At 41.5% G+C, this 19,857-nt stretch overlaps 1 protein-coding gene across 3 annotated transcripts; it reads left to right on the plus strand.

Annotated features, from left to right (window-relative positions):
* The first annotated feature begins 68 nt into the window (after positions 1 to 68).
* Positions 69 to 18,838, plus strand: RAD52 (RAD52 homolog, DNA repair protein). 3 transcript variants are annotated; one of them, XM_054056082.1, is made up of 12 exons: positions 69 to 285; positions 8,818 to 8,906; positions 10,587 to 10,688; positions 11,277 to 11,370; positions 13,015 to 13,082; positions 13,313 to 13,431; positions 13,518 to 13,593; positions 16,568 to 16,764; positions 17,019 to 17,155; positions 17,794 to 17,874; positions 18,261 to 18,503; positions 18,759 to 18,838. In XM_054056082.1, exons 2-12 carry the CDS (start codon positions 8,820 to 8,822, stop codon positions 18,815 to 18,817), a joined length of 1,263 nt encoding a protein of 420 aa, XP_053912057.1. In that variant the 5' UTR covers positions 69 to 285; positions 8,818 to 8,819; the 3' UTR covers positions 18,818 to 18,838. The 3 variants fall into 3 exon arrangements, with proteins under 3 accessions (XP_053912057.1, XP_053912054.1, XP_053912055.1); XM_054056079.1 differs by having other exon boundaries at positions 70 to 329; XM_054056080.1 differs by having other exon boundaries at positions 70 to 263.
* The last annotated feature ends 1,019 nt before the right edge of the window (positions 18,839 to 19,857 follow it).

Genomic DNA, 19,857 nt, shown 5'->3' on the forward strand with positions numbered 1-19,857 from the left:
CCCCGTCCCGCGAGGCCACGCCCCCGCCTCCCGCCGCGCGCGCTCACGAGACGGGGTTCCCTCCCGCCCCTTTGGGTGGGAAAAGGGGGGAAGGGAGCGTGGTCTGCGGCGGCCCCCGGCGCTTACGTCATCGCCCGGCCGCCCGCGCGCGGCCGGAGGAAGTTTGGCTCCTCTCCTGCGCCGTACTGGCCGTTCTCGGGCTGTCCCTCCCACTCATCGCCTCCACCGCAGGCGGGAACAGCGAATTCCCCGGCTGGAAAACGGTAGGAGGCCCGCTCCGTGCAGGTACTGCGGGGCCGGCTGAGGAGGGGAGAGCTACTCTGCTCCCAGTAGGCGAAGAACACGTGAAGGCTCTCTCCTCCTTTCCTTACCACCCCCCGCGACCCCTTCTGAGTCATAGAATGGGTTGGGTTGGGTTGGAAGGGATATCAAGGATCATCCAGTTCCAATTCCCTGCTGTAGGCAGGCACGCCTCCCACTGGATTAGGTTCCGCAAAGCCCCATCCGACCTGGCATTGAACACCTCCAGGGAGGAGGCATGCACAGCGTCGCTGGGCAGCCTCCAGAGGGACCTGTACAAGCTGGAGAAGTGGGCCTGTGAGAACTTCATAAGGTTCAACAAAGCCAAGTGCAAGGTCCTACACCTGGGTCAGGGCAATCTGTGGTTTCAATACGGGCTGGGGGATGATGTCATTGAGAGCTGCCCTGCAGAGAAGGCTATGGGGGTGCTAATTGATGAAAAGCTTGACATGAGCCGGCAATGTGCGCTCACAGCCCAGGAGCCCAACCGTATCCTGGGCTGCATCAAGACAAGCATGGCCAGCAGGGTGAGGGAGGTGATTCTGCCCCTCTATTACTCTCTTGTGAGACCTCATCTGGAATACTGTGTCCAGTTCTGGAATCCTCAACATAAGAAGGATATGGAACTGTTGGAACAGGTCCAGAGGAGGGCTACAGAGATGGTCAGAGGGCTGGAGCACCTCCCATACGAGGGCAGGCAGAGAGAGTTGTTCAGCCTGGAGAAGAGAAGGCTCAGAGGAGATCTCATAGTGACCTTCCAGTACCTGAAAGGGGCCTGCAAGAAAGCTGAGGAGGGACTGTTTACAAAGGCTTGTAGTGATAGGATGAGGGGGAACAGGTATAAACTGGAGAGGGGTAGATTTAAACTAGACATAAGGAAGAATTTCATTGCATGAGGGTGGTGAGGCACTGGCACAGGTTGCCCAGGGAAGCTGTGGCTGCCCCATCCCTGGAGGTGTTCAAGGCCAGGTTGGATGGGGCCTTGGGCAGCCTGGTCTAGTGGGATATGTCCCTGCCCATGGCAGGGGCGTTGGAACTAGATGATCTTCAAGGTCCATTCCAACCCAACCTATTCTTTCATTCTATGAACCTGTTTTAGTGCTTCACCACTCTCACGGTGAAGAATTTCTTCCTAATATCTGATCTAAATCGTCCCTCTTTCAACATTAAACTGTTACCCCTCATCCCATTCCTGTACTCCCTGATAAAGACTCCCTCCTCCACCCTGTCTTTTCTGAAGGCCCCATTGAAGGCTGCTATAAGGTGTCCCCAGGGTCTTCATTCTGAACAACGCCAATTCTCTCAGCTTGAGAAGACTTCCAGTCTGCAGTAAATGAGCCTTGCCTTCATCCTGGCAGATGGAGCAAATGACCTGCTCAGGGATCTTTCTGGTTTAATGGGTTTTTTTTATTTTTTGCGATTAGTAGCCAAAATTAACATTAACTTCCTTAGCCATTATTCCCAGGGGACACTAAAATGAGAGGTTATAGTAAGTTGGATAGATCTATAATACTACACAAGGAATAACACAGTTATTGACATATAATTTTTCACTATTTAAATTAATGTCTTGTTGCAATAAACACGGTAATTCAGACCCCTCACAATTATAGCTGAGGTCCCAATAACCTGAACTTCCTTTTCAACTGTAGAAGCACAGAATTAATTTTAAATTAATTTCTGAAGGGTAATATACTACAGGTATGTGCACATGATAATATACAAATCCTTCTGTCAAGCCTCAAGTATCCCAGAAAAGTGATACTTTACATTGCTGTCTAAGAAAGCAGAAGGCTGAAAATAGAATCATAGAATAGTTTGGGTTGGAAGGGACCTTAAAGATCATCCAGTTCCACCGCCCGTGCCATGGGCAGGGAAACCTTCCACTAGATCAGGCTGCCTAAGGCCACATCCAGCCTGGCCTTGAACACCTCCAGGGACGGGGCATCCATAGCTTCCCCGGGCAACCTGTTCCAGTGCCTCGCCACCCACAGAGGAAAAAAATTCCTCCTAATGTCTAATCTAAATCTCCCCTCTTTCTGCTTAAAACCCTTACCCCTTGTCCTACCCCTGCACTCCTTATAATGTAGGTATAGGCTTGCCCAGGCCTGAAGTATTTTGTCAATTTCAAATGAAAATTATTTTCCATTTAAAAATAAATAGTGTCAACCTCGAAAAAAACCAGAAAAACAGAGAGATCACAGCTTTAGATTTTTTGTGGTAACTTAATTAGTGTGTCAGCCTAACGTGGTCCTGCTGCCACAAGTGTCATTGATGCCTATAATCCCAATGTTTTTTATGATCTGCAGTCTGACGGATCTCCCTCGGCTTTCACAGAGTTCAGAGGTTTTTGGTTCCAGCCTGGATTGAGTCCTTGTCAAGTAATTACATTTGGCAAAACTACAGGCTTTCTACAGTTATAACTGGATGTGCTGCTTTTCCGTTTAAGTCCCAAATGATTACTCTTGAGTTAAAAAGCCAGCTCTCTTTTCTTTGCAACTGCTGAAGTGGCTTATACATAAATGATGTGGTTATAAATCAATCTGACAGGCTTTTATAAAGGCGTACCCGCATAAATAATTTACAGTATTTGAGTAATATTTCTGCCAGGTCTGGTCTCCAGAACAAGATCTTTTCTTTTAGTCTGTCTTCATAAATGTGAAACTGGTTGTTCAAGAATGGATTGTGCACTTTTTGGTTTTGTAACCATGAGGTGTTACTGTTGCACACCTGGAAAAGAGCTTGTATGCTGAACAAGTTGTTTCTCTTTTCCTTCAGTTCTACCCCTTGGAGCAATAATATGGAGCACTTCTTACTGTAAATCTAGCTCATTGCTTGTTGTTACAGGGATTATTGTTATTTTTTTCAATAATATCATTGAAAGATTGTGAAGGAATACAAGTTAATCCCTTTAATGAAACATTTTCTATACAGAATTGAGGATTAATGCAAAGAAATTAAATCATGTGAGAAATAAAGTGGAATTTATATTCTTAGAAAGGAAATGTACTTCAAATTTACAGTTGTTTGAAATGATCTGTTTTATAAGGTGCTATTGATACATTTTTAGCTAATGAAACTTTGTGGACCCTTTGTAAGGCACATGTGACAATGGGTGCTGAATTATAAAAGGGTGAACGAAATCGTGCATGACAGAAGTAATCGTCACATAACACTGCTATTAAGGAACACTTCTGGAGCAGTAACCAGCAAAATTGGAAAAACGTGTAACATAAAACGTAGCACCACGTGTGCTAAACTGTCCCATTTGAACTGGAATTAGATTTGTAATTGCTGGGGAAGTAAGATCCTATTCAGCAGATACAGTGATGTCCGATGGATTCATGACAAGCATATAAAGGCTGTTATGACAGAAAAGTCAGCATAATGAGTAAGGAGATGAGTTCTTCATCCTGTGTTCAAAAAATGCAGGAACTGACCTGATAGGTTTCATCTCAGATGTTGAATGTATTCTAACATTCTAAATAGAAATGCTCTCCCACAAATGCACTATCTTATTCTGCTAAGCTTGTGTAAAGATAAGGAACATAAGAGTTTTACACTGCGTTCATTAAAACATTAGCCAATAACAAGTGTAACCAGAATTAGTGTTGTCTGGTTTGTGCAGGATGGGTATGATCATCATCGTCATAGACATACTGAAAATAAACACAGTACTGCCTGCCAAATCCAAGGGTTAAATTTTGCTTTTGGAGGCACATAGATTCCACTGAAATAAGTGGGACTGTTTGAAGTGAGGCTGCATCTCGAATATTGTGTTCCATTTCAGGTTGCTCAGTGTAAGAAGGATATTGGGGTGCTGGAGCATGTCCAAAGAAGGGCAACAAAGCTGGTGACGGGTCTGGAGCAAGTCTTATGAGGAGCAGCTGAGGGAACTGGGATTGTTTAGTCTAGAGAAAAGGAGGCTGAGGGGAGGCCTTATCATTTTCTACAGCTGCCTGAAAGAAGGTTGTAGGGAGACAGGTGCTGGTCTCTTCTTCCGAATAACAAGTGGTATGACAAGAGGGAATGCCCTCAGGTTGCAGCAGGGGAGGTTTAGGTTGGATACCGGGATAAAATTCTTTACTGAAAGAATAATTAAGCATCGGAGCAGGCTGCCCAGGAAAGTGGTGGAGTGACTATCCCTGGAGGTGTTCAAAAAGCTTGCAGTTGTGACACTTCATGATGTGGCTTAGTAGACACAGTAGTGTTGGGCTGACGGTTGAACTTGATCTTAAAGGTCTTTTCCAACCTCAGTGATTCTGTGAAGTGTGCCTTAACTGAGAGTAAATTGGTATAGCGAAAGTAAATACGTTTAAACTACTGCAGATAGTAACTTTCCACACTGTACCTTTTTATTCTCTTGCTGGGGTAGTTTTACTTCAGAATGTGGCCTGAATCAATACCAATGAGATGCATCAATGTGGTATTGGCATCAGAGACTACTTTTAATCTGCAATGGACATCCAGTCTCATGACCACCCTGTGCATTTCATCGTTAAGGTGTAAAACACTGAATACCTTTTTCTCCTGTTGAAGTTAATAGAACATTACCTCACTTTTCTCCAGCCGTCAAGGTTGTTTGCCTAGAGATACTATCAGAATTCAAAACTGAAGAGTTATATTGTGTGCAGTTTTCCCACAGCAATTTCGTAATCTGTTTTCTACTCTCTTTAAACTGTGGTATCGCACAGGCCTGTCTTCATTAGGAACATCTTATGCTTAAAAGATGTACGCCTAAGCCCAGTGTTGGATAAAGCAGCCTTTGCATAACAGGTTAATCAACTTAGAGTCTGGAGTTCCCAGAGGAGAGAATAGTCCACAGAAATAGACAATTTTTTAACTTCTTGTATTTTTTGTGTTCGAGCAATATGAACCTTAGGTGAAAAATGTGGTATTATCTTTAGTGTTTGCTGAATCACTCGTTGCTTCATGCATAGCTGTTTGCTCTTGGTAGGTGCAGCAGAATTGTATTTATTGAAAGAATGTTAAAGATTTTTTTTCTCGGCAAACTAAAGCGCTGCTGTGAAGGAAACACTTGTGTGGAGAAGGATGAGGCTGAATAAAAAGCTCTCTGAAAGCACACGTTATGTTTAAGTCGTATCTTATAGATTGTGTGATGCTACAATTATTTTCTTGTAACAGATGTGTTCTAGCTGAGGGTTTCCCAAGTTGTGGTACCTACACAATTCATGGTATGCAGACTATTTCAAAGTGATGCAAAGCTGCTTGCTTCTGCCTTACGTGTGAAGAGAACCGGGAACTGACACTTCTAGAACAGGACTAAGGCACACTGCAGGCTTCAAAAAACCTTGGTTGTCAAGACAGAGGGGAACTGGCAGGAGAATAGGAATAGGTGACTTAGGACTAAAATATCTTTTTGGAGTAATGGATAGGTGTCTGAGGATGTGTTCGTTTAGAAAAGTGCATTCTATTATGCATGTTGAAGGTGTTGCTGCGATAACCAACAGTAGTAGTTTTACTTGGAACAGATTAAATTCAGGATTATCTGTTCTAGTAGACTGCTTTATTCCCTGCTTGGGAGTTTGTGTACACCCAGATTTTTCTCAGCAGCTTCTCAGATCACTACGACCATACAAATAAGTACCTACTTCTACAGCATCATAGAAAATTAGTATTCCATGTCCAGTTTCCCAAACCAGCCATTTTTTCTGATTGTGTGCCTCATTTCTTCAAATTTTAAGCTTTTGTATTGTTGACCTTGTTTAAAACACAAGGTCAAAATATAACAGTAGTAAAAGCTGTTAAGATTCTTTGTCTATTCTAGCTGTTCTGGAGCTCCGTGTAAGTCCTCTAGTCTTGTGTGTGTTTTTCTCAGTGATGAGAAAACTTTGAGAACATGACCAGCTAAACTGATCATAACTCCCTGTAAATAATGCGTAATGTGTCACAGAGAAAATAAATTATAATTCCTAGGTGTCTTAAAGCTGATGATAAACTGCTTTTATCATCCTGCATGCAGAACAAGTATATTTGAATTTTCAGTGTTTAAACATGGTTTGAAAGTACAGCTTTTTTAACACTGGTTTATGAGTCAAGCAGTTTCCTAGCACTGTTCTGGCCCTGGGGGTGGTTGAGGCTCTTTTGTACTCTAGTCAATAGCTTATTATCTACTTCAGTATTAATGTTTCATGCGAGTTAATGTGTTGTGGGGAGTAGGGGGGGGTGAGGAAACAATATTCTACTGAGCAATGGAAGCGCCTTGCCTTCCCTAGCTCCTGGCGCTGGTGTTGAGGTAGATTTATAACTCCATTTGTAGAATTAACTTTTCTCTCTTCCTAACTCCTACTCTATTTCAATTTTGGAATTGAAGTTGTGTCACTCTGACAGAACAATTTCTCTGACAATTGCTTTGAGAAACAGGGTTTTGCTGTGCTGCACTTCATTGGGATAGAAAAAACCACCACCACGTTGTTCCAGTATAATGTTTGGTTTAAACCAGGCTCAGGGGCCGAAGCAAACTGTTCATACAGGCAAAGCCTGGAACTGAACTGGTGTCATCTATCTCCTTCACCCAAGCTGTAGAGGAATACATAATTTGAATACAAAATGCTGACATTTTCAGACTGTTTATTACAAGGAAGTCTATTGCTAATATTCTCTATCGGCAACCGATCTATTGGATTAAAACTATAAGATGTGAATCTGTTCCAGCAGATTTCTTTCCTTTGTTCTCATTCAAACTCAATTCCCACATCTTATTTAGAGCTTCATTAGGGGTGTATCTCTTTAGAGAATTTAGATTGGCAAGGGTGCACACCATATAAAAACTTAAAGGACTTGATACTGGTTTCAGTTAAAGCAATTTTACTTCAAAATGCCACCCACCTGTTGTACATAAAGATTTGTGGCAAACTGGGAACAGGGCTGTGCAGGCAAATGCAGACATTTCTGCATTGTTTTTTCCCCAGAGGCTTTATAATGATTAAGATCTGATTTAGGCTGATTAGAGTGGGGGGAAAAAATTGTAGTATTGTTCAAACTTTAGTTGCCTCTGGCACTCACCACAGATCCTATTTTTTCTCTCTAGTTGTCTCCCTTACGATTCAATAGGTGTTTTGCCTGTTTATGTCCCAAGTGTATCTCCTGGTAATATTAATTTTTGTATGTTCTCTCCCAAAACCAAATGTATTTACCACTTTTGATTGAAACATGTTCAAATATATAAACACTGTACAATCGTGCAATTTTTGGACTGGAGGTAAATAATTATAGCCAACCATAATTGGCTATATCCACTTGATATGATTACCCATGCTCATTTGACAACAAAACAACTGGCATCCTCTTTCTGGGAAGTTATTTGCCAGGAGGTCAGTAAACTTTGGCTTCCTTGTTTAGAGACTAGAAAAACAATTACTTATAAAATTTGCTGAACCTGGAGTACAGTTGAACAACAATACTAGCCAAGTTCTGACTGACGATCTACTGGGGAGTTTAGACTTTCTCAATCTGTTTTGACATCTCTGGCTGTCTGTATATTGTCTTGTCTTGTATTTGTCTTGCACACAGAAGTCTTAGTAATAGACTGCCAGTTGTACTCAGCATTTGTGCAAATACAATGAACGATTGCCTCTGTGGGCATACGTAGAAGTGCTGCTGAAGCTCATTTGCACGACCCTTGTAGAAGCTCTTAGAGTGGAGTGGTAACACAATGCTGCACCCTTGTTGGATACTGGCTTGGAATAGGCTGCCATCTACTGAATTATCCGTACCGCTTCTTAAAATTCTTGCAGGTTTTGTATCTTTTTAAACTTTATATATTTTATATGACACCGTTGTAACACAAGACAGTGTGATTACGGTCAAAGCAATGATTTCAAATAAAGACTTGACAAATCAGGGTGTAGAGAAGTAAAATTTTAGAAAGTTGTCTCAGAGTTTTAAATATTAATGATATTGAAAGTGATCTGGGAAGACAGTGCTGAAGAATCTGAGAGAAGGAATTATTTTGCTTTTCCTTACCTAGAATGGTACAATGCATTCACATTTACCTGAAAGAAAAAAAACCCAAACACTCGTTACCAGTGTGATATTTAGAATAAGGGCTCGAGATATTATTCATTTATTTATTCTATTCTCTGATCTTATGCAGGATCCAGATGCTGCATAATGAATTTATACTTTTTATTTTTACTAGCAATAATAATTTATTTCTTCTTTAAATAAAATAATTGTTTCACTGTTGTCATGTAATTCAGTTCTGGGTGGAAGACTAGAACAGTGCCTCTGCTTGAAACTCGCCATTTTTGCCTGTGTGGTATAACATGTTTAAGAAGAAAAGTTTTGACTGTTCTGAAACAACATCAGAAACCAAATTTCCAGTTGGGGCTGCAGCAATTTCATGGAGTGAGAAGTATAATATTATAGTATTGTCCACGCATCTATTACAGAATATTGTTACTGTGTGATGGAGTTGAACAGCTTTTTGTCATGTCTTGTTACAGACTCTTAGTTCTGTTGTCTTCAACTGTTTATATTTCCTCTTATCTTTAGGGATGCCTGAAAGTCAAGGGAGAGACAGTGAAAGCCACATCAGCAACAATAGTTCCAGCACTAGCAATTCGGCTGCTTGCTTCGGACAGGTCAGTTCCTTTTGCCTGAGAGAGGAATAGAATTTTAACGCTTGTCCTTCTGGAAATCTGCTCTGCATATTTACTCATTTTAAAGTTGGATGCAGTAAGGATGGAGTCGCATCCGTTACCCTCACTATGCTATACCTAATTGTACATTACATTTTCCTCCATGATAGCCTTGGCACACCTCAAGTTATTTTAATTATTTTAAATTATTATTAATTAATTAAAGAATTATTGTAAATTACTCTGCATTATTCACAAATATTTTTAATTTTGTTCCTTAAAAATGGGGCTCATTTTATTCTGTCATTTCCAGATGGCCTGGATCATGCTTACACACAATCTCAGTAGTGGTTCAGAAAAGTCAACTACTTTCAGCTGTTAAAAAATAATTTGAAAAAAAAAAGTCAAATAATTTAGGAAAAAGAAAACTGTATCCGTACTGAACAGATTAGGCATTTACATGTACATTCTCACTTTTTCTTCATGCCTTGTGGTTACAGGCTTGCATTTTAGTGTCAGAAAGAGACAAAATTATTCATTTAAGTAGAACCAAATACAAACTAGAGAGGTTTTGCAGGCATCGGAACTTACATGGCACGCCCTTTGTCAAACTAGTTGCACCAGAGGAAGTTTAGATTGGATATTGGGAAAAGTTTCTTCACTGAAAGGGTTATCAGGCACTGGAAGAGGCTGCCCAGCGATGTGGTTGAGTCCCTGAAGATAGACGGGTAGGTGAAGTGCTCTAGGATATGATTTAGTAGTGGACAGGTACAGTTGGATTCGATCTCAAAGGTCTTTTCCAACCAAATGATTCTTTGATTCTATGAATTATCTGTTCTGCTGAATAATTGAGCAGCTAATACATACATACACGCACGATACTTATGACTTAGGTGTGAAACCTCTGTTCTCACCCACATCAGAGCACACCAACACAAGGTTTTTAGTGCTAGAATCCTTAAATATGCATTTAGGCTTCCCTAACCTTAACAGGTTGTAAATAGTATTTCTGCTAAGGCAAGGAACAAAAGTTGCAATGCTTTAAGCTTCTAGTGATGCTGGTGTTATCCAATAATGGTGATGCTGAAGTTATGCAAAGGATCTTCCTTGCATGAGGGAACTTTGCTGAACACTCTCCAAGAAACTCCTATTTTGATTGCTTGCTTGAGCTGCTGTCCTCCTTGCCCTGATGGCATACGGTGGTAGAATAAATTCAGGCTTTGGTTGTGTTGGAGTTTTTAAATGCACTTTTTTTGTTGGCCACAGAGATACTTACTACATTTTATTTTTGAGAGGTGAAATATAAGCTTGTATGTGCATTCCTGGCAACCTTCACTAAGATTATGACTGCATTAAGATTTCAGTAGAATACTAATAGGCCTGGCTCATCTTAGCTCTTCTAATATAGTTGTGAGAAATGAAAAAGGATTGCTACAGCTCAATGATTAATGCTTGTATACATGTATTTCAAGAGTAAGAGGAAAAAAAAGTACAATGCAGAAATGTAACACACACACACCCCGAGGGCTTTCCTTGTCTGTTCCATCCTGATTCTATAAACAGATCGTACACCTCTAGGAAGGACCGTACATGGAAAAATGAGATAAAGAAGTGATATTAGGAGAAGAGGGAGAGCTAAAATAGAGAGAGTGAGAAGATTTTTCTTATCTTGTTTTTATCAAGTATCAATACACAGCAAGTGAATATCAAGCTATCCAGCATGCTCTTCGTCAGAGACTGGGTCCAGAATATATCAGCAGTCGGCAAGCTGGAGGAGGACAAAAGGTATGAACAAATAGGCGTGGATGTTTCAACTCACTGTTTTTTCTAGGAAAGCTAGGGCAAAAAAAGTTACAATAATCCTGATTTGTTTGAAGTTAATTTCCTATTAGTAGTTTAATGTGCAGGTATGAAAGCAAAGCCTGCATAGCATAAATTCTGACTTTCACTGAGCCTTAGGTTCCTTTTACGACTAAAAAAAATGCTTAACTTTTCAGTGTTTCATCCAGGACAAGGAAACATTTATGTGTTTGTGGAACATTGAGGCATTTTTCTTATTTTTCCCAGAAATGGAATATAAAAATCATTATTTAACATTGGCTGCATTTTATACCCTTTAGTGCCCACTAGCTGTGCCACCTCTTGATTAAATCATATTTGTTGTCATATTAACCCCCATCACAGTTGCTGGAAGAGGAACCTAAACCTTCACCATCATCCTTTTATTCACATTATCTGAACCTCGAACTTAGCTGGGTTTCTTCAGCATAAGATGGTGTGTGTGATCCCTCTCTGAAATAAAGCATGGCTATATGTATGTGCGTGTGCTTGTATTTATGTATGTATTTATTGTACATACGCTTCTCTTTTCAGGTCTGTTACATTGAGGGTCACAAGGTAATCAGTCTGGCCAATGAGATGTTTGGCTTCAATGGCTGGGCTCATTCAGTCACTCAGCAAAATGTTGGTAAGTGTCTCTCAAGTATAAAAAAAAAAGTCTTTCTGCTTGTTTCACTGTGAGGCCCTGAAGGAAATGTCTCTCAGATAAGGACCTCCATTCTAGAACTTGATTACTTCAAAGAACTTGGGGAGAGGCACGTGGAATTTGCAGGTGTCTTAGCAGTTGGTAAGAGAGAAATTAAATAATAATATATCTTGCATCTTCTTTTTAGATCTTGCACTGGAATGTGTCATAGTCATTATTCTAGGTGTGTTTATGATTATTCTTCAGCTATTCTAATCAAGGTTTCTGATCTCTGTGGGAACACTCAGTGACTACAGTCAAGAGTAATTACAATTAAACTATTTAACACCCAGCATTCCTGAGCCAACTGTCATACTCACCTGTAATTTTTATATTCTAACAAGTTAATATTCTCAGTTAATGTTCTCCTAATCTTCAGGGGCCCATCCTTTTCTGCTAGCCAGTACATAGTTCTGAGATTTTTTTTTTCTTTGAGAAAATTCTTCTTCTAGACAATGGTATTCAGGTGATCTTAAAGCTTATGCTTCTTTCATCTTAATAGTACTAAATAGTACTACTGAAGTACTGTTTCCCAGAGGAGTATTGTCCTTGTTTGCAGACTGCTAAGCTTAAACGGAAGACTGGCTGCTGAAGTAGCTCAATGAAGCTCTATAAATGTACCTCCTTCCTTCCTCCCTGCCTTCAGAAACCTTTTCTTACCTCAAAGTGGTAGATTCTAGACATAAAACAAGTTACTGCATTGGTTCCCATCTATTCTGTAGCACTTCCACCCACCTCCCCATTCAGTCAAGAAAGGACTGACATCCTTCAAACTTCTATATTTTTCAAATAATGTCATAACAAGTCATTCCTTAGCAATTCAGAGACAGAGGATTGTGTTATGTTTGGTTTTAAATTCCTGGGTAGAAAAAAGGGCTTGCACCTTGGTAGGTTTACAAAACAAACAAATAGACCAGATGAGTACAGAAGAACCCAGAGTAGAGTTACTTGAACTTCAAAGCCTTTCGTTTCAGACATGTGTCATGTTACTATCAGACTTGCAAGACTGCTAACTAGGGTGCCCTATGTATATTATATAGCATTGCCTTTGGCGTAAAATAAAGTAGATTAGAGCTTGTGGATTGAGAGTCGTGTTGCAACCTGTTAAGGTTCTTTGGGCAGCCTGTCCTGGATAAAATCTTGTGCAAAATTTCACACATTGGAGACTTCTAATATACAATAGGAAAGAAATTAATTTTACAGACAACAGTTTCTTTTCCATTTCTGTTTTTATAAGTTGATGGTTTAAATCTTCCCTTCCAGCTGAAAAAATTGATGTGCTGAATGAGAAGTAACATTTACAACTCTTCCTTCTTTCATATGACTAAATTCACACATGTAGTAGCAGGGTGTGAGTGTTCTAGCCACTAATAACCGGTAAGTATCATGTAACATGCCCAGAGCATGTATACAAGTCAGCATTCTTAGGTATTTTATAAGTCATGCTCCATGTCTTAGAAGATGGTACAGTGTCTTGCGAATATTCAGCAAGCATGAGGACATTCATAAACCTGTACCAAATGACAAAGTAAGAGCTACAATAAATGTCTTCTGTATTATTTAGAATATTGCTTTTTCCTCCTCCAGATTTTGTTGACCTCAACAATGGCAGGTTCTATGTAGGAGTCTGTGCCTTTGTGAAAGTTCAGCTTAAGGTAAGTGGACTTTTTTGTTGCTCTGACTAAAGCTGTGATGGAAAGTTCATGCATAGGTCGGACTGTGGTTCTTGAGTACCGTATCTCACCAGAGAGCCTAGTGGTGTCCAAAATACTCACCTTGCTATAGAACAACCATCTAAGAGCAAGTAAGGGCTTAGGAAAGCACAGCATTTGACAAGAAGTGCAGACATGTCCTTATACTTACTATTTTTTAAATTTTACTGCAGGATGGGTCATACCATGAAGATGTGGGGTATGGAGTCAGTGAAGGCCTAAAGTCTAAGGCCTTGTCCCTGGAAAAGGCAAGAAAGGAGGCAGTAACGGATGGACTGAAGAGGGCACTCAAGTAAGTGAAGATAAATACTCGTACATTTTAAGAAACTAAGTGAGTTTTGTTATTTTCCATCACAGTGAGCTCTCTTTGTTTCTTAGGTGCTTTGGGAATGCTCTTGGGAACTGCATCCTTGACAAAGACTACCTACGAGCCGTGAATAAGCTTCCACGTCAGGTGCAGTACATGGGCTGTTAGAGCAGGGACTGCTAGATGTCTGCTGCTCCTGGTCCTTCGTATTAAAAAGGTTAAAAATAATGATTTCAATGCATCTCATCTGTGAACATTTCCAGCTACAAGACCAATAGCCTTTTCCTGCTCATTTCTGTGAACTGTTTGTCAGAGAGTTCTTCCTTGATGTTTTACCACAACTAGTCTAAATTTTGACTATTTGCAGTAGATGGGGTTCCTCTGGTGAAGAAACAGTAGTCTACTCAAGCTCTTACGTGACATTTGTGGCCACGTTGTCCAAGTCTCTATTCAGTAATTCATGGCAGTAATGCATACATCTGTGTTCATATTAGGTTAAATGTTACCATAGAAGACACTGAACTGTTCAAACCTGTTCGATCTAGTGCCATTTTGCCCATGCGCTGCAGTTCTTAACGCTGTTTAAGCCTTGTCAGTTGTAGCAACTCAGTTCATTGCTCTCATCTAACCACTTCTGCTTTAAATATGTATCAACAATGATAGCAGTGTCATTGTATATTCATCACGTAGGTGAAATGGAAGTCCTGAGGAGAATGGAGTCTGTCAAGGCAGTGTGCGTGTTCTTTACTGTGTACTTTTGTCCTGTGTAAGGCACAAGCCAGCACAGATCTCTGTTCTTGTTGTCAGTGGTAGCATGATCTAGTTTACAATTACGAATTTTAAAAAACAAACTCACTTGGCATATTCTTGTTATTACTGGACTTTTTTGGGGAATGACTTAAAAAAAAAAAAGAGGTGAGAGAGAAGTGCATACAGTGACACAGTTGCCAAATTCTGTAATAAGGCATAAAGCCCAAGGCTGCAGGCAGGGTAGAAGAGTAGCCAGACAGTACATCCGTCACCTGTGTAACCTACCCTAAAGCAAGTGCAGCTCCTCTGTGCATTCCTGCAAAATGGGGACTACTTCATTTAGTCATGAAGCCTCTCAAGCTGACAGCCTATATGTGGGCAGTGGGAAAAAGGAGCGTTCTTTAGGCTTCGGGGGGTCTTTGGCAGAAAATGGGAAGCTTTTCCATAAGAAAGACTTCCTCCTTTGAATGATGTTTTTAATATGCCTAGCCCAGGATATCATAGGAAACAATACCAGGTGGGTCATGTACCAAAGCTGCTTGTTGTAACTGGAACTTTAATGTCATTTTAAGCAAAATCCATACAGCAGCAATGTCAATCTATGCATTGCTAGTTACTTTGTCCTTCTCCTAACCAGTATTCAAACTCTACCAGGCCCTAATGTGTGTCACAGCTGGATAAAAAGTAAACTCAGCATGGTACTTGTAACAAAATTTACAGTCCGCCTGTATTTCACCCCTCAGCGTTCATTGTTATTGTTGGAATAGTTAACAATTAGTTATTATCTAACTGTTTCTCTAATGAGGTCTCAAGCAAAGGTAATTCTGAAGGTGGTTTCAACATCCAGTTAACCAAATTGGATCCTTCCTAAAAGAACCCTGAAAAGTGCTGGATGCGTCTATGGTACAAAGAGCGAACCAATATGTTTAGACTGGACCCACAACAACGTTTTGTCTGTTGCCAGTCACTTTGTAGCTTTGCTACAGAAAAGCAAAACTGGTAGCACTGTTTTGTTCTGCTGCATGAGAATTGTACAAATGGTCTCCCTTGACTTGAAAAACATTTTGGTACCTGGATTTTGCAACTGAATTATGAGAGCAGGATGCACTGGACTTGGCTGCTTGAGGATGAGGAATAACATCAGGAAGTTCTACACTCCAGTTTATTCCTTTTAAATACTTGATACTACTAGCAAACTGTGGCTCTTGTATGTATGAAGAATCAGCTTGTACAACTCAACTTACTCTCCTTGCCATAATATGTTTTTTATCCTTACTGTACAGTAAGAAGTTACATTACATCTCGCATTGCTTTTCAGACTCCTTACCTCCTTAGGTTTCAGTTTGCAAGGGAAGAGCTGCGGTTACTTTTACTCTGTGAAGCACCAGGTCAAACAGTTAACCTTCTGAGATAACCAGCACAGTGGAGAAATGCCTCTTGTGGAGGTCTTTGGTCCAGAGAGAGAGAGACAAGAATCATCAGTGACAACCAAACTTTAGCCCTGTTCTTTATAAGTATGCGGTGATGTAACACAGCCATCTTCCTAGTATTAAAGTTGCCTGAGGTTGCACCTCAGCAGTCACATTGATCTTGTTAGCTCCTGATGTGCACCAGCTGGGGGCACTAGGCTTCCAGGCGATAACTTACCTTCCTCCTTGAGGAAAAAGTGACCCTTTTACAACTGCTGATCCGTGGCGTTTCATAGGAAAGTTGCCTTCATCACAGTAGGATTTACCAAACTCTGGTAGTCAGCCTGCAGCCATGAGGCGGTTCTGTCTAGCTAACTTAGCCCCTAGGAGCAGATCCGAAGTGACACCTTGCCAAGTAAAGATGACACAGACCTCTGCTTTGCCAGGGTGATCGTCTGTTAGTGGCATTGCCATAACTTTGTAAAACCATGCAGCCAAACCCTTCAGTCTTTAATAAAACAGGAGTGGTGTGCCTTCCTCAGTGACCTGGTCATTGCAGAGCTGAGTAAAGGTCTGCCATGCTTTCATGCCGGTGTGAAAAGGGAACTGGCAGAAGTAACAGGCTCAGCAATGGACTCGTAAGACCCTCTGAGAAGCTGTAGAATGCTGCATTGATCTTCTTGATCTTCTGCAACTGTTATCGTTTGCAGAAAGCAGGGTGTGGGGAGACATGGGCTGCCTGCCCTGAAGCACCAAACGATTAAGCTAACACAGTCACAGGAATCCAGTGATTTTCTAACTGAGTGACTTTGTATTGAAAATGCACTTCAGTTTTCTAACTTACTATTCCACTTAAACAAACCAGATTTTTCAGCAGTATTGGATAGAAAAAGCCTGTGCATACTTTATCAACTCGATGAAGGAAATTTCTCTTTATGTTTTCCTATTTTCTCCTTTACTAGACACCCCCCGAGTTAGATTTGGTCAAAGCAAAGAGAGAGGACTACGAGCCTGAAATAGAGAAAGCAAGATACAACAGCTGTTTGGAAAGGCAGAGCGCAGGAGGAAGACAACATTGTGAGGTAGCATCTACTTGTAAGCCTGGTCGGACAGAAGCTGCTGTAGCGATGGTAGATCAGAAAGAGCCAAACAGTTCCAGGTGAGACTGCTATTATAAATTTATAAATATATATGCTGTTATAAATTTATTTATATTATAAATTTATTTTTTAAGCTATATTAGAAGTTACTGTACCTTTTAACACACATGGACAGCCCAATTGGGAAGATACCTTAAAATGCGAGTTTAGTGGATTTTCCTTCCTGTTATTTCTTTATGCATTTTTTTTCCTTCTTAAAATGTGATTGCTGAAATCCTGTTTAACTCTGTGCTTACCTGGGGGGACGGGGTAGAAATCCAGACTCCTTGGCTATTGAGTGTGATGCTACTTACCAGCGGAAATTGCGACAAAAGCAGCTGCAGCAACAGTTCCGGGAGCAGATGGAAAAAAAGCATCAGGTTCCAGTTGTCACTCCTAACGGCAAACAGGGTAAGACCTGGCATGGCAAACTGACAGATTTAACCGTGGCCACTGGCCAGCACGTGTTACCCTCAGTACAGGAGCCTGACTAGTTTAATTTGGTTTTGTGCTGTACTATCAAAACACCTATGAGACCAGAGGCACAAGGATTGTTCCCCTTGCTCTTCTTAAGATGGCAGGAATGTTAGCTCTAGAACTGCGTCCTGAGAACTGCAACTTCCCAATTGCCCTAAAGCTTCGTGCAGCGCAGCGGCTGTTGTCAGTGCCATGAACACGCTGCATCCGAGCCAAGACTGCAGCACTTCACTGACGTGGCTGCCGGCAAACAGATATTGCAGTAGCTACTAATACGTTGCTCGTTTTTAATGGGAAAGTCTGGACAGCTGTGTGGTAAACAGGAACTTGGGGATGGTGTACAGAGGCTAAAAAACAGTTTAAAGTAGTGCAGTTGTTCTTCTCATCCATCAACAATGTATGCAACCTCACCATTCTGCATCCTGCTACCAAATTCTAACCTGCTCTAGGTAAAAGAGGATACGTGGTGGCCACTGCTGCTTCTCACATCAGACTCATGCTCTGTTAATACGCAGCAAAAGGGTTCTTCTGTATTTCTAATATTCATCTCTTCTTCTGTTACCTCCATCCAGCAACATCCGATCCTCCTGGAAAGCACAGCACTCCAGAAGCAGCACAACAGGACCTGGCAATAGAAGAGGAGTTCTTTGCAGGTCAGACGAAACAGGATGAGTGTGTTAAAAAATTAGCTTTTAAATCGTCTCTTCAGAGCAAAGTTCTGAAGAGGCTGGATTAATAAAAGCATAAGTCTGATTTTTGCAATAGAGATCTTGCTTGAGTAGCAGGGAAATGATGTCCATCTCTATGAGGGGTTGCACACTGTGCTTTTCAGCAGAGAGTTGTCGTATGTGCTCAGTAAACCTCTTTCCTCTACTGATATTGCACAGAAAAGCAACATTTGTGGGGCAGAGGGGATGTCTGCACATAACTGTGGCTGTTTGGGTCCCACTTACACCACAGTGCCTGGTCCTGAAGTTACTGTGATTCCTGTGGTACAAGCCTGTCATCTTTGGTTTTATCACTTTTTCATTCATTCTAGATGATCCTGAACTTTGGGACATTTCCTTGGAGACCATGGATCTGAAGATGATGGGTCACAAAATGGCAGATGCATCAGCTGGATGCCAGACATCTGAAACGCCCTGTGGACATCATCAAATGATTACTCGTAACAGGACGCCTCACAGAATGAATCATCACAAAGCTGCTGCGAGACTTGCACAACTGCAGCCGTCTGCCACCATCATGAGCAACAGTGGCTGTGCCAACCAGCAGGCCCCAGGTACGTGCTACCAAAAAATGACCAGGTTCTGTTTTAACAGTGGCTCTTGGCTGTTAGATTAGTGAATTGGAGTGGGAGAAACATCCTTCTTTTCTTGGACCTGGCTTTGGATGCTGCGATAGTGGGTTAGGAGAACCCTCTGGGTTTTTTTTCAATCCAACTCTCCTGTCAAGGAAGAGCTAAAAAAAGAATCGAGGAGCACTTCTAGAAGTAGAAAAAAGCTTTAAGAAACTTCCATTTCTCCCTGTTTGGCAGAATGCAGCCCCCGCGGAAGAAGCCAAGGCTTGAAGAAAAGGAGACTAGAACCTACGTAGGCCGCCTGGTGGTATCAGTACTGGATTGCAGCAGAAGACTGCAGTTGGCTGTTCACATCATATGAGGAAGTCTGATACATTAATGGATTTTCCTGTATGTTATGGTGAAGCAGCACAGAAAAGTTTAATACAGCAGGCAAGAACTTACACGTAATAACCTAAAAATATGTATCTGATGCCTATAAAGAAGCAACCATTTGTGCTTCTGCAGCACTGGACTTGTGGCTGTACCACAAGCTGACATAACACATAATTTGCCTGGGGAACATTAATAGAATCTTTAAAATGATGTGCCATTCCATAGCTTTTTTTTCTCCTTTAGCGCTACATTTCAGCACAGAAAGAAGAGATCCTCATTATAATGGGGCGAGGGTGGGTTATGGTCAGATGACAAAGCTGGCAAGCTGTGGGCTCCAGCTTGGTGAGGCTGCGGGTGTGAAGCTGCGGCAGCGTCTGCTGCTGAAGTGCAGCCCAGCTGTTTGCCCTGTTGCTGCACAAACAGGGACGGAGCCCGTTGCTCCTTAGCTGTATCAGTGAGCTGTGCCCGAGCACCGGGGCAGGAGCACACCGGGACTGCTGCCGAGGTGTTGTACACGGCATCACGGACAGCGTTTGCTTGGATCCTTTTTAAAATGAACAGGAGCTGCACTTCTGTTTTTAAATAAGCTTTAGACCCTTTTTAATAGAAAAATAAACATGAACTTTGAAGAACAAACCACGTTTGTAGCTGTTTGTCACACCCTTCAAACCATTACAACTCATTTCAGCTTGTTAAACAGGAAATGAGGGAACACATTCTGACTGGTTAGGAAGAGGAAGCTGGAGAGATTTACCACCACATCTGTACAGCCTCGTGTTGCTTTCAGGTAGGGCAACGTGCTACTTGAAGTGGATTTTAGCCTTCAGAGCAAAGCAACAGCTGTTCCTTCCAGCAAGATCCAAGAAAGCATTTTTAAGCAGTATTTCTCAGCAGGGCTGTGCTGGAGAGGAGGCAGATGATCCTGCAGGGCGGGAAGTTGAGCTGGACCGGGAAAAGTTAC

The sequence above is a fragment of the Cuculus canorus genome, chromosome 1 (genome assembly GCF_017976375.1).
Source record: "Cuculus canorus isolate bCucCan1 chromosome 1, bCucCan1.pri, whole genome shotgun sequence".
NCBI classification, from domain to species: Eukaryota; Metazoa; Chordata; class Aves; order Cuculiformes; family Cuculidae; genus Cuculus; species Cuculus canorus.

What these genes read in the sequence shown, in the direction of transcription:
- RAD52 (XM_054056082.1), top strand. Translation starts at nt 8,820, where the DNA reads ATGCCTGAAAGTCAAGGGAGAGACAGTGAAAGCCACATCAGCAACAAT. An exon ending in AAAGAGCCAAACAGTTCCAG is followed by an intron (nt 16,765 to 17,018) that starts GTGAGACTGCTA and finishes GGGACGGGGTAG; the next exon opens with AAATCCAGACTCCTTGGCTA. An exon ending in AGAAGAGGAGTTCTTTGCAG is followed by an intron (nt 17,875 to 18,260) that starts GTCAGACGAAAC and finishes CATTCATTCTAG; the next exon opens with ATGATCCTGAACTTTGGGAC.